Source organism: Chironomus tepperi, unplaced genomic scaffold (genome assembly GCF_022539635.2).
Source record: "Chironomus tepperi strain 1889 unplaced genomic scaffold, CSIRO-AGI_Ctep_v1 contig_176, whole genome shotgun sequence".
Lineage (NCBI taxonomy): Eukaryota > Metazoa > Arthropoda > Insecta > Diptera > Chironomidae > Chironomus > Chironomus tepperi.
The window spans coordinates 990,863-1,006,396 of record NW_027226298.1 but is presented as its reverse complement, the minus strand read 5'-3'; the positions used below and the strand labels follow the sequence as shown (position 1 = coordinate 1,006,396).

The 15,534-nt window shown below is 31.4% G+C and overlaps 1 protein-coding gene across 6 annotated transcripts in view; it reads right to left on the bottom strand.

Annotated features, from left to right (window-relative positions):
• The window catches only part of zormin, a 114,212-nt gene that overhangs the window by 65,288 nt on the left and 33,390 nt on the right, over positions 1-15,534 (bottom strand). For 5 of the 6 annotated variants that reach the window (XM_070638727.1, XM_070638731.1, XM_070638729.1 and 2 more), the window contains 2 exons: positions 4,175-4,339; positions 3,295-4,062 (listed from right to left, as the gene is read on the bottom strand). In XM_070638727.1, the coding sequence (XP_070494828.1) occupies positions 3,295-4,062; positions 4,175-4,339 (933 nt within the window). Of the gene's footprint in view, positions 1-3,294; positions 4,063-4,174; positions 4,340-5,567; positions 5,916-5,977; positions 7,295-7,363; positions 7,487-15,534 lie in introns of all 6 variants that reach the window. The other variant, XM_070638730.1, reaches the window with a different exon arrangement.

The window sequence follows — 15,534 nt, the reverse complement described above, 5'->3', positions numbered from 1 at the left end:
AAAAGAAGAAAAAAAAGAGAAGATGAAAAACATGAACAAATAAATGCCACATAAATTTTCGTGTAGAACTGAAAATGAGAACTAAAATTGCATGTGGGATAATATGATGAGACATTTAACATGATTAAATTTCTTCTATTTACTTCGCATTTTGATTTACACGCCGAGAATATATTTTGCAGATAGATTTATGATATTTTAATGTCTACGCGTGGTATACAGTAATGTAATGCAGTCATAGTTTGCTGGATATGAGTAAACAACTCGTATGTTTTCTGTTTACATGAAAAGAGAATTAAAGGAAATTTTGCGTGGTCTGTGGACATCAAAACATTGGCAATTTTGCATGCTAGACAGATTTTGTGGGCGACTTTTTCTTTTCTTTTTTACTCAAAATTTTGCAATTTTCTTGAACATCCTCAACAACCACCGAATTATGTCCAGCAACAAATCACATCACATCCAATTAAATTTATTTGTTATGAATCTTTTATATCTTTTCTTTGTGAGTCATAAAATAGCACTAAATTTATTCTACGTGGGTTAGGCGGCATCAAAAAAGATAAATTTTCCCTCAGTGTAAAATTCATTCATTTGTTAAATACAGAACTGCAGCCTTGACTTAAATGTATCATTTACATATAAACTTTATTTAGATCATAACATGTCATTCTGCATCAAATAGTCTCTAAGCTATAAATTGAATGGTCAAATGAATACAATTTAATGAACGTGGATATTGAAGAATTAATGAGGAGGAATAGTTGTACGCACTGAGAGTGGTAACAGATTTATAATCACTTATTAATTAATTATTGCTGATTAATTGGGAGGTGATTAATTTAAGAGGTTCAACCCATTTTCTCAATGTTAATTATTGCGTTTTTTGAACTGTAAAAGCAAGTAACATAGCAAAGTCATGAGCCCGAAATGCACAAATAGGATAAAGGATAGAAAAGCTAGCACCAGGTCGGCGTGATCCTGTTGTGACGCTGGATTAAGTTAGAATGCGAAGTCAGGGTCACGCTGGATTTTTGATCGATTAACCGATTTGAGCTATTCGAGTAGACAAGTTCATATGCTTAAAGAATTCAAAGGGCCAACACTGAATCCCAAAATATCATTGCAACAGTTCGGTGCCTAACCTACTCTGAATTCAGCTTTACACTGATCTAATGCTGAATATGATCAACTTTTGACCAAATTGAGATTAAAATTGAAAATTTACAGCAATAAAGCTGTTTTTGCAATAAATTCCTCCAACACCAGAAAACATCTCTGAGATCACCAATCATTCGTATATAAATTAACATTCATTCGATGAATGGAAAAATAAACTAACGAGTGCTATAAAATCTCTAAAAAAATTTCCTATTTCTTTCAAAAGAGTTTTAAAAAAATCCAAGCGGCGATTTAAAGGCTTGACAATTTCTTTCACAAAACGACAGCAGATAAAACATAAAATTATTTCCCCCCATTCTCTCTTAATTCTGTTTATTGTGACATAAAGCAATTTTTGTGTGCGGCTTTAAATTTTTCTTCTGTCGATAAAAAGAGTCAAAAAGAAGACAAAGTTTTTCCCAATAAACGAGATTTACAAGTGTTTTTAACTTGCTTGATGATTTTTTGCGGATATTTTTCTTCGGCTGATTTCTTTTTGTTTTATTTTCCACACATAGGACAGTGATGAGTTGAAAGGAAATTTTTCTTTCATTTTAGATTGGGGATTTGCTCGTAAATGATGTATATTAGGTAAATTGGGACTTATTGACACTTTCCAATTAATTAAGTCACATTATCTCCTTTTAAGAAGACCAAAGGGTGACATGCTCCTTCTAGTCCATTTATAGATAGACCTGAGTGTCTAGCAGAACAGATACTAGACATCATAGGCAAATAAGCCCATTAAAAATAAAACTTTTTCATTTTGAATCTTTTTCGCTCCGATTTTTCATCTCTATCGTCCTCATTAATTTTTTTCTAACAGACTCGAACTATGTTTTTAAAAGCAAAATGACGTGTGTTGTGTTGAGGAAATACTCCAAGATTTTTTGAATGAAAATATAAAAAGATTTTCTCAAAGAAAACATTCAAATATATCAAATACGTCTATCTAGTCATAAATATGTGTAAATCTAATGTTTGACCCTTATTAGAGATGAATATTTTTAAGTCATTCGCATGCCACTTTTCACTTAATTCACGCTACTTAATTTTAGAAAATTGATGTAATCTTTGGGATATAAGTGACGCTTTTCCTAAAAACACCAACACACACAGACAAAGTAGAGAAGTTGGTCATAAATAAAAATGGCAGGCTATAACGACTGTGTCAATAAATTAAAAATCCCAAATAGATTTTTCTCCTAAAAATTGCTTTCATGCCGCATGAAAATTAAAGAAATTGAAAGATTCAGGTTGGCGTTATGACGAAAAAATATTGATTGATTAATGTGATTAATTTAAGTCGAATTGGAATTTTCTAAGAATGTTTTTCTGGGATTTTCTGAAGACAAATTAAGTGAATTTCTAAAGTGAAATTTGATTGTGTAAACAATGTCTTTCATGTGAATGGATTTATTGCTTTAATTTGGTTTAGAAAATTTTATGGATGTGCAATAAATTTGTAGATTAATTTGAGGATTAAAGTATGGATTTGGGAAATGAAATTGTGCATTTCTGACTTGTTATTGTGATGAATACAACTGCATATGATTTAAATTTCAAAATGAAGTCTGGATGTTGGTTTCTTGAGCTAGTTTCTTAAACTACTGAGCCCTATCTTTCTATGTGGTCACCAAAATGCTAGAATTATTGATTTCTAGAGCATTCAGAAGATTTCAAAGGACAGAACCAGATTCAGACGTTTTTACTGCGCAACAGGAGCATCACACGCGTCCAAGTCAATAAAGTATGAAAATGTCACTCGAAAATAAATATAATCCATCACAATATGAAGCTTTGTTTAAGAAATCCTGACAAACTTTCTTCAAAACCATATTTATAGTATCATAAACATCACAGTCCTCATTCTCTAAATCCACGATATCAAAAGATAATAATCACAATGAAATCACAATAGACTGCCCACATGAGATGTAATAGCCAGACTCTAGACGTTAATGAAACAGTTGGCAATTAAAAATAATTAAAACACTATTCTTTTCCTTCATTTTAATTACTTTTATCACATAAAAAATCCTAGATTTGGCGGCATGATGCCATCTCATATGTAAATGTCTCAATCCCTATGCAGCACTTTTTGTCACTAAACATTAAAGTTTTAATACTCACATCAACATTTCGTTCGTAATATTCGTATGAAAGTGAAGATACTTTACATGCAGCAGCAGAGTCACCAAATTTATCATTCATATCATTAAACTGTAACTGTAAGTCACTAATATTTTCATTTAAATCTTTCAACAGCTTTTCAAATTCCGTAATGAAGAATTGTCGTTTAAGTTCGGAATTTTCAGAGGCAGCATTTGACTCAAAATATGTTCTGAGATTCTCTAACAATGTTATTATCTTGTCAGTGTCTTGTTCTTTCGCGCCCGGTGGCTCTTGCATTTTAATGCGATCAATCAACTTTTCACTTTGAGCCAATAAACTACGGAAACTCTCCATCGTATTATTTTTAAATGTCTCGTAATCGCGTATGAGATTCGCAACATTTTCACCACCTACCGGCGCCGCAAACTGATCTCTTACCGAAAAATATTCACGAATACTTTCATAAATTTCTTGATATTGTCGTAAAAATGACAACACAATGTCCACAAGCTCATTATAATCAGCACTTATTGAAAATAATTTTGTTTTAATTGAATTTAAATTATTTTTCACTTGCACAACTTTTTCACTTGACACTTGATCCTTGATATCTAATTTATCGATCTTTTCAATACGTTGAGACAATTCAACTTCCGATTGTTGTATTTCATTTTGAACAGACTTTAATTTATTATCAACAAAACGTATTAAATCTCTTGGCAATTCCTCTGATGTTGCGAGAATTGGATAAAGCTCATCTTCTATCTTTGCTGTTAATGAAATTGTCTGTGAGGACGGAACAATAGAAAAATTAAAAATAGAAAATTATTTTATTTGAAAAATTTCATCAAAAAAATTCACAAAAATTTGAGGAAAATTTAAAAAAATAAATTCCTACCTCAATATTTTCAGCCATGATTTTCTCCAGTATAATACTAATTTCCTTCGTCGTATTAAAATTCTCCCATATTCCACTAATTTCCAACTGACGACTACTGAACGCGTCGAGTGTCTTCTCGATACAGTTTGCTGCACGATCGACTTGAAGATATGGCTCGGCGACCTGTTACATAAAAATAGATGAAAAAAAAAAATTAAATGAAAATATATTTTTTGGTATATTTATTATGTGCTGTACATAAGGAGAACATTCTCAATTTTTAGGAAATTGAGAGAATGAGAAATGTTTGAGAAAGATTAATTTTATATAGAATCTTATTTCTAATGACTTTGAGATACTTTTTTTGTGTCATCATCATCAGCATTAGCATGCATGAAGTTCATCTAGTAGTTTTTTTATGAAAAAAACATTCAAAGTTTTATTGAGTATTAAAACAACATAAAAGCGACAGTTGGTCATCATTATTCAAAGTTTTAATGCTTTTTTCGTGAGATTTATGCACTTTTTGAAAACGTTCTTGAAAGTTTAATGTTTTATGAAAGAGACAAAGCTAGTTGTTCAATGTTTATGCTAAACATTCAGTGTTTCATACGGAACATTCAATGTTTCATGAAAGATATTCAGAGTTTCATGTTAAACATTCAATGTTTCATTCAAAACACTCAATGTTTTACGTAAAACACTCGCACCGATCAAACATTGGCATTTTTCCAAACAAACTATCGTTGCGGTCGCCACTTTTTTGTGTACATTCATAATTTGTATGCAAAAATTGTATGCAAATGAATGTTTTAAAAAAACTAATTTAACTTAATAGTTTATGAAAATGATGAACAACTGTTTAGAAAAGTTTGACAGCATGACAAAATGCTGATTTTTTTTATTATGAATGAATATCTGGGGCTTGACGTTTGATGACACAAGGTTCCTCTAATGTAATTTTAATGTAGTTTGGGTTAAAATTGATGTTAAAATAATATTAAGGTTTGTTTTAGAATATCGAGAGTCAAATTGTAATTTTTAACTCGAAAATTGTATTTTTTGTAAAATTTGCAATGTTTTTAGGCCAAATAAAGCATAAAATTTGTAAGCCAAACTAAATACAAGCCGAAATAGGATCAATAACTCATTCACAAAACCTAATTTATACACCAGACACATGCTCATCATTCATACAATCAGACCAGGCACCCATTTCAAACAGTAAATGTCTTTAAAGTCATCCTGACAAATTTAAATTAATGACAGTAGTGGCATTTAACTCAAATATTCATTGCCAATATCTTCCAATGAACGACTCATGTTAAACTAATAGTTCCGATTAATCAACAACGTCTACAATACCCGAAACCATTTAGTCACAAATTAATCCATCATAATTCCAACAAACCTTCGTTTTCTCCGTATTAAAGAGCTTAGCGATATTTTTGAGCATCGAAAATTGTGTCTGAATTTTACTCCACACGGTGTCAATGTAATGGAACTCATCAACATTTTTGGTTGTCTTAAGCGTTTGCTCCAGATTATTAAAAAGATTGATGAGATGTTCAGCTTCTTGATGGAAGCGTAAATAAAGCTCAATGATTGGTATACGACCCGATACAAAATTATTTAAATCATTCCAATTTAATGAGAGTAATTTGATCTTTTCATTAACATCAGCACGTTGTGAGTCTTCTAAGCTTTCCATAAATGGATGAAATTTAGACTTGACGTTCTTGAATTCTTCATTTTTGATCTAAAAGGGAATAGAATTAATTTTAATGGATTGATATTTTATTAAGGGAATCATTGCCATACCTCAAGTTGTCGGAGAAGCTGTTGATGTGAATTAAGGCAATCTTTTGCCTGTGCAACATTATTGCCCATAAAATTCAATGGTCCATTGATTATTCTCTCACGCTTTTGTGTTTCGATCCACGAGAAGATGTCGTTGTATTGTTCAAGGAAAATATTAAGCTCATCACTAATTTTAATGTGTTTTTCACTTGCTTTTGAGAATGCAGTTTCAAGATAAATCTTGCGACGTTCAATTTCATCCACAACATGTTTTACGCCTAATACTTCAGGTTTTGTACGTCCAACTTCATCAATAAGTGAGTATCCAAGTTCAAGAACAGTATTGATGGCTGAACTGACTTCTTGCATCAATTTTAAGTGCACTGGAATGAAATTTGGTGAACCTGGACGTAAACTGACACGTTTTAAATCAACCTCAAGCTCATCAAATTTCTTCATTACATTTTCAGCACGACTAAAGAATTCCTTTGATTGCAATAACAATGTCTCGCGAAGATCAATTTCATCAAGATATTCTGTACATCCAGCAAGCACTTGATAGGCTTTAGCACATGCTTCTGCGCCTGTGAAATTTCCTTGTTTTACAACTTCTTCGGTTGTTTTTGTAATTTTTAAAGACTTATCACGCAATGCCATCGCATCGACTTTCCATGCATTATAGTCTTGCAGGAGTGATTCAGCACTTTTTGTTGAGTCGCCAAGTGTAAATGTTCCCAAAATTTCATCACGCTGCTTATTTAATATCTTCTCTAATTCAATGAGATCTTTTGACAATTGTGCAAGAATGAGACACTGTTCGAGCTGTATTTTACGATTAAGCCATGCTGTTTCCAAATTATTTCGTTTATCTGATAAATCTTCAAGCCACAACTCAACTGTTGTAACAGACCGTTTTGACTCGTCAAGTATGTGATCCGGTCGTGAGTCCAGTGATCCGATTGATGTGATATCTTTCAATTTTTCAAGCAATTGATTTCCAACTGTTAGTGGATTTACAATTGATGCTAAAACGTCAACTCTTAAATGCTTAAATTTCTCCAAAAATTCTCTTACTGAGTCGACTTCAATCGGAATCATTGTATCCCTGCAGGCACATTCCAATGAACTCATTTTACCATAACATTCACCAAGACGCTCAAAAAATAAAACATTTAAGCTGATAATTGTTCGACGATCGTGCAATATTTTGAGTATATCGCTCCACACTTGCGATAATGATTCTGCCATATCTTCAATTAGTCGTGGATTTTGTGGCTCGTTTGATGCAATTTTCTCCTGTATTTTACGATAAAACTCCTCGAGCGGTGTTGGTAAATTCTACAAGAACAGGCAGCATATATAATTATGTACGGGGTTAAGGTTATACAAATTATAAACAATATTTACCTGTATGTTGAGTAGTAAGTCTTCATGCTGTTTTTGTAAATTCAATGCCTCGTCTAAATTCCTTCCCAAAAATGTAAACTTTGGAATTATTTCAGTCACTTTTATGTGCAATCTATCGCCACTCTGTGAATGTTTTTGTTGAGTAATTAATTAGTTAATACATAGATCGACAGGTTGATGCTGCCTTGTCAGTAGCTTTTTGAATCGCAATCATATTTTCAAAAGTTCGTTGGAGTGAATTTTAACGCTAATTTAGATAGATGTGCTTAATAGAACCATTTAGGCTGAAATCTGAGAATTTTAAATGAATGACGTTCATTAAAGTCATTAATTAGAAATTTATTTGCTCCATTTATGTCAAAATTAAGTCTGATTATTTTCTCGAAATTCAGACAGCGTCTGAAATTTCAGTTTATTCTACAAACATATGCATTAAATTATTAATCAATTCATTTTTATTTATTAAACAATTCAATTTTAAACGTGAGCATTAAGTCTTTAATATTCTGATGAATCAATTGTAAGTTCAAACAATGTAGCTATTAAAAAGTTATTCTGGATACGAGACACATAAGAATTATTGTGTCAAGAGTGTTTTATGGGACTCCGAGTAGTACATCGAGGAAGTGAGGTATTGCTTAGGTTGCATATAGAGTTGTATTTAAGAATTTACTAATCAATAGATTATCTTATTCAATTTTAGGTCGTTTATTAGATTGCTAACTTCCGTTGGATAATGTCAATGGATATACAGATGGTTTGTACTTGGATAGAACTGAATGAACAGGAATTAAGCAATATTTATTATGAGCCTGCAATATAATGACGCATATACAAGTCTTTTTGATGTTCTATGTAATGATTGAATGATCGGTCATTAGTGGGAATCGAACCCATCACATCCTAACATAAGGTAGAATTCTAAATTTCCGGACTGTTGTCTTAACATTCGGCAACTAGGGTTTTATTATCACACTGGCAAATTCGACTAAATATGGCTCGATACCCAAGAATCCACTCTCTTCTGCCACCACATGTGAGCTTCAATAATTGACTTCCGAGATAATGAACTCCTCGGTTCTGTCTATTTGATTTCATACTGAAAATATTATTCTTCATTTTATTACAAACGTACACGATTCATTGATTTTTATCCATATACACAATACTTTCTATTGAAAGCTCCATAATTATGATGTACGGTTTATTATACGGTTCATTATCAAAGTGTCAGACCCTTTCGATGTTTCAGACATCTCTTTTACTTTTCGTACGTTTTTTTCTCTTCCATTCTTTTTCAGTTTTAAGCAACAAATTTAATTATCATTGACAGATCTTTTTTTGTACCCGCGATGTTCATAGCAGCAACAATGTTGCAATCATAAAATCAAAAACCATAGTAAATGAAGCATAAAAAGGCAGCATCAAAGACTTTTTGCTCTTTTTACAGCCAAATACTTGTTTTTCCTTTGTAGGTCAAGTCAATAAAAATTGGCACTTCCCGGCATAAGAAACATGAGGCAAGAATTCTTTTGAAAAAATAAAGGCTTAAAAGTATGAATTACGATGTTTGTTGCTTTCATTGATTCTTAAGTGATTAGTTTCAAGTAGTTTTTCAAGAAGATGAGGAGAACAAAAAATAATGAATTTTGGACCTTTGATTTATTGAGATAATTTTTTATAAACCAGCTCAAATCAAGCTCAAATTTTGTTTTGATGTGAAACAAAAATTATTGAGTATTTGTTTTATTGGAATTAGAGAATTGCGAGAGGGGTTCATTTGCTTTTGATGTCTATAAGAGTTGCAACTTGATTGGCATTCTTGACTTTTTAGATTATTGTACTACATCGCGGTATATCTATGAAGATACCTAGATATGGCAGCAATAAGGAAGCAGCTTCCATTTGGTGTTAATACAAGAGACTCAACAAAGCCTTTAAAATCGTCAATTCCAGCAATAAATCATTCAATCTCCATAACTACATCAATAAAATTCAGACACTTCTGGACACATCAGGAGACACATACAATGCAAGACCAATAAACAGATCAATATCGAATGAAATTCTATATTATAAATTTTTAATAGCAATTGCTAACATCCACTGCTTTGCCTTACACTTGGCTATAAAATCAGCACTCGTGTTCCTCGAAAATAAATTTGTCAACACTTCTGTGACAATCTTTTTTTGTGTGCTAAATGTAAATGAGACAAATAGCGGACTTGTTAGAAGGGAGATTAATATCCAAATGACTTTTAGATCTGAAGAGAAGCAAGTCATTAATTGTGTCAATTTTGAAATTGAATAATTGGAATGTAAGAAATTGTCAAAATTTGAATGTGACAGGTTTGAACTCTGATAGAAGAAATTGATCCCCTAGATTCATAAAATTCCATACAATCTGAAAGTATCTTACTAACAATCTGTTAATGTCCAACAATCAAGTCTTTATAGACCAAATAATGACTCCACAGAGCGTGATTGATTTGATTAAACTTGCAAAAATTTATAATTAATTAATACCAATCCCGTGCTAAATACGTGACTCCTGTACACTTGATTTACTATGTGATCAAGTATTTTGACTTGCATGTCATGTGCCATGACCAAACTGCTCAATCAATATTTATTCAATATCCATCCATCAATGAATTTTTGCTTCAATAACAAAACAAAAAAGTTTTAATTTCAAAATAAAAATCTTAGAAATTTTTCTCATAAATTGAATATTTTTTACGTATTGATGCTTCAAAGAGAATTCATGTTAAAATAATAAAACAAATGGAGTTTGTCTATAAATAGAAGCAGGCGAAACTTACACATGTATAGTATTTAAGTAAACATTTCAAATAATGATGCGAGCAATGTAAATTAGAAGTATAACTAAACTGGTGTCGAACGCACTGCCAGCAAATGTTTGAATGAATTTTCTTCATGTTGGATGTTGACAATGAATGATAACCTTCGGTAGGTTTGTCATGTAAATATTTGAAAATTATATTTTTCACTTTTTAAATCAAAAATTTCAAAATCTTCAATTTTTCTCAAAAAAATTCAAGATTTTTATACAAAATTCTTCAAATTTTTGAATTTTTCAAGTGTAGACAATTTGTCAGAACTTCCATTAACCAAATAGAGTCACCATTAATTATCCTTACTGAAATATGAGACCACCTTACATCAACAATCTCGACCATATTATATTCCCGAAAAAAAGACGATGAGAAGATAAAAAAACTGGCAAAAACCAAGCCAATTTCTGATGATTTATGGCTAAATGTATGTGCACATTAAGATTATTTCTCTCTTATCTTAAACCTTCTAAGAAATTGAACACACAAATATATTTTCCATTTTTATTGTTTTAAAAAATTTTTATGTCTGAACTTTTTTTAACGATCACGTTTGTGTTTATAAATTTGCGCTGAAGTAAGATCATTAAATGTTCAGCTAAAATTATCTAAGGGCAAATTATTTCTCAAGTGATGTTCTGTTTGATAATCTTCATCCTTGAGATCATGAATCATAACCAGGGATAAATGCTTTACTTCTCCTTAATGCTTAAAATTTGAGTTGCTTAATAGTGTTTTGTAATATGTGCTTGTAGACTGTTCTGCGAATACGCTTTGGTGTAGTTGGGAAGTACTTCACCACGTCTTGTCTACCCATGCGTGCTTGCTTTCCTTCTAAGCTTAAAGAAGGTCCAGGGTGAAGAAATAAGAAAAAATTTGGCATTAGGGCGAATTGTCTAAGATTTCATCAAATCAGGCATCAAGTCAGAGTCAATTTGTATTTATTCCAAATTTTTTGACATTTCTTCTTCAAATGTCTTCCAAGAACTTGAGTTCCAATTTGAGAACGCGAGATCTAAATTGTAAAATTGTCCGAGTATCCATCCCTGATCTCACCACACATTACCCTTTTTATGGGGTACTAAAAATTCTACAATTATATCAACATAAACGTAAATTGTTAAAAATATTCAAAAACCTTCCTGTCATCTGCCAGTAATTTTAAAAATACGCATGACGTAAGGAAGAATAAAAAGCATGACCACATGTACCTTTAATCTTTTATTTACACAAGACATAAGAAACAATGTTTCGTGTTTCTGTTCGATTTATTTGCTTCACATAGGCATGCAGAGAGGTCAAAGAGAAAGAAAAACATTTATTTGATTGCATAATTGCGATTTTTTATAGTGACTTGTTTCTAGTACATGAACTGTAAATGTTTCTGTATCGATTTCTAGAAATAAATTGAATGTTTTTAATTATTTTAGAGTTTAGATACAAGGAATGTGAACTTTGAGTGATTTGTTTTGAACAAGTGGTGTTGTTTAAGGTCATGAGAATGCTGATGGATGCCTGAGAACTTAAACAACTTAGAATTTGATTTGTTGGGTCAAAAATTTACTGAAAAAATGGTAAAAAAATTGAAATTCACAATAAAATCAATCAATTTGACCAAATTCAGCTAAAATTTCTTTTAAATTGTTCAGTCACGATTTTATACTTTAAATTTGCACGCATCACATGCTGAATATTAAACAACAATGATGACTATAATGACAAAGTGTTAAATGTTGCTAGATTTTGAAAATAAATTTACACATTTTTCTTATTTTCCGTCTGCATCTTTTGTGTAAATCTAGCACCTCAACTCCGTCCAATGTTTCTCGACCTTGCGATCATAGCTGCATAAAAATAGTTCAGTAATTGCTCGCATGATAAATCTAAATCTGAGCTCAAATGTAAGCACTAAATTTATATGTTTGTAATACAAGTCAAGCATATGTGAAATTATATGCTTTTTCTCCTTAAATGTAAAGTCAATACGATTACTAACGTCTAAAATTACTTTATTCTCATCGATTTTACGTTCACTTGACGTGAGACGTGTAAAAGTAATAATAATCCGCTTTTGGGAAACTACAAACGTTGTCTGCTATACCAAAAATGGCATTGTATTGATGATAGAGAAATATTCCATACCCATATGTGGCATGGGAAGTGCTGTTAGATAATAAATCCAATAAAAATTATGATGAGAGTGAGAAAATTATTTACTTTACATCGCGAATTCTTTCATTTGATGACTAAAGCCACAAAACTGTCTTTTTTGGTCTGTCTGAGATTGTATACAGCTACAAGGAAATCGATGCATGATCGTTGTGGTTTTCGTACTGAAAACATTGGATCTCATAAAGAGAAATTCCTTTTCGATTTAATTTGGTTTCTGATTTTCTTGTTCTTGTGGTGTAAATTTTTCTGACGAGCTGGATTCATCAGTGGTTAATGAATTGATTCAATGAGATGTTTTCTCATCATATTGTGGTGATGATCTGGTGGTTGTTGTGTCTGTAAGACTTGAATGTTCTTTTTGAACAATTATTGTAAAGTTTCATGATATGAATTGTAATGGATGTCGTTATCTTGTGTCATTGAAGGGATTAGGGCGTAAATGCAGGACTTCCTGCAGTAAGGAATCCAAAATCAAGTCAAAATCATGTATTCAAGTACGATACTACAGAAAATATCGAAGCCAATTAAAATTACACAAAATAAATCGCCAACGATCATCAATGAGCAAATTAAAATATTATGTCATGAGGATGGAAACTTTTGAAACTCAATTTCCTGTAATATATTCTGTATATTCAGACGTAAGTAAGCAAAAAGTCAAACATAATATTTTAAATGCGTTGCACATGTGTTCATATTTCTTCAATTATTCTTGGCAAAATGTCAACTTAATGTAACAAATATCCAATGCATCCAACTTTTTTTTCTCTCTTTAATTTCAATTTTTCCTCATTTATTTCACTTTTACTTTTTTGTTTTATTCCTATATATTAATTTGCCTTAGCTCTCTTGCATGACTCGTAAGTTTGTTGGAAGTTTATGCAAAAATAATGTAAATAGAGTAAGAATTTAAAATTAATTACATTGTGTATGAGATGAACACTTAACATTTCCTTGATGCAGAACATTTCAGCTCGCTTGCGTCCTCACATGTGATAAATGCTAGATATACGTGATGCATGACGTGAATTTGCCATTTTTGTACTGACATTAATTTTTATAGTTTTACATCAAGTTGGATTTAGAAGTTTATTTAAATTGAAGCGTGAAAAAAATTAGACTTCGAGTAAGGATGTTGAGATTGGCAAAGTTATTGCTGGAACGCGCATTTTTTAATAGATTGGCACTTAAATACAAGGCGTGGATGTCATTTTTGACATATTTATTGATGCGATAAGTTTTGACCTAATTATTGAGAATTTTGATTAATTTTTCTAAACTTTGATTGCTTTTAAGCAGCTGTAAGGATATCCTACATACAATTTGGTCAATTGCTGCTCAATTTTGTATAATTTCGTACTTTTTGGCCTATTTTAAATAGATTCTTCTTAATCAGTGGCAAAACTATGGTTATTGAAGTCTCCACATATGCTACATATGCCTATCTCAACAGCTGCACCCAATATGTGCTAAAGCTACAAACTCTTAAACTCCAATTTAAATAATTTTCACACTCATTAAAAAATTTCTCACAACCATCGAAGATAAAAATATTTGGAATATTTTGTTGTGTCTTGCATAAAAATTAATCGAGTCATTAAAGACTGTCTATTGCCTCTTCATGAGCGCGCTTCCAAAGAATATATTAAAGCATTATGATTATTTACTGAGTGGATTAATTTAAGTGAGTCTCCAACAAGACTGTTAGCTCGCTTTAAGTATCTTAAATCTCATCTTAATATCAGTTATAAAAAGCACACACGAGTGCTGAATTTTACTTTATAATTTTTAAAAAATTTAATTGCTGCTTACATCTTCATAAAATCTTCCTTAATGAATTTTTAATTTTCTCATGCTGAATAGTAAAAAAAGAAGTAAAATTAATATTTAATTATAAGTCACACACACGTGCACTTACGAGAGGCAATGATTGTCGCATTGAGCCAATGTCATGAGAGTTTAATGACTCACGACTGCTGCTGCTACATACATTGCAAAATATCTTTTGTATTTTTATGGTCATGATCGGTTTATTGACATTTGTGTAAGGGCTTTACATATAATTTATTTGAAATAAATTGTTGCGTGTACGAAAATTTCTGGTTCCATTTCGAATCCTAATGCTGAATAAAATTTCATGAACTGAATCGTTAAGCGCCATATGAATAAATTTTAAATGAAAAAGAATTTAGTAAACAAAAAATTTAATTTTTTTTTCGGCTGTGTCATTCCGTTTGAAAAATGTTTGTAGATGACTTTAATTTTGTTTCTTCTTTTTTTCGTCACAATAATCTAGACACTTGCGTGTTTCTTTTATTTCTATTATTTGTATTAATGATGCTTTTGAATTATTCATTCATTGTCGTATTCTAACAGCTTAATAAATTATTATAACTGAATTTTCATGCATAGTGACATAGAATTTATGGATATGCAGAGTTGGAAGTCTATTTTGCAGGTTCCAGTCAAAAGATATACTTTAGAAATCTAATCAGAGATTGAAATCTATTCAAATTCTAATGAAGTCGAGTTGACTCATCCATAGAAAATTCGAGATGACTTCGAGATCTCGAGGAATGGATCAAAAACGTGGAAAACAGCTGGAAGTATATGAAAGATATCTAAAAGTCTTGAAAGCATAAATGGAAATCTTGATCATGTTCCCCGGAAAGCACACGGCATATAAATGACCAAAAATCTGACCCCAGGCTTATGTGACTATTTCCTAAGGCCAGTTTGAATAAAATTCATCGTCAAGGATCGTTATAGTTAGATTCAAGTAGATTTCTCCCCAAGTCGTTACAGCATTGCATGAATATCACTTCTTTGAAACCCAAAGTCTTCAAAAATTCTCAAACAATCCAATAAGAATCCCCACCACCAACCCTGCATACCAACAAATCAAAACAAAAATATCAAAACTCTCTCGTTCGAGAACCAGAAACGTGAGGAAGAAAAAGGAGAAAAATGAATGTTTGTCGCGTCTTTTGAGCTGTGATCACAGACGTTGTTATTTGCGAATGATGTCATTAGCTAACTCGCTTATTTGCCTGAAAGCATTGTTGTGTTGTTGATTGTGCATGTATATCTCAAAAGTAATATATTGAAATTTCAAATGAGGCAGATGGTAAAAAATTGCTAAGG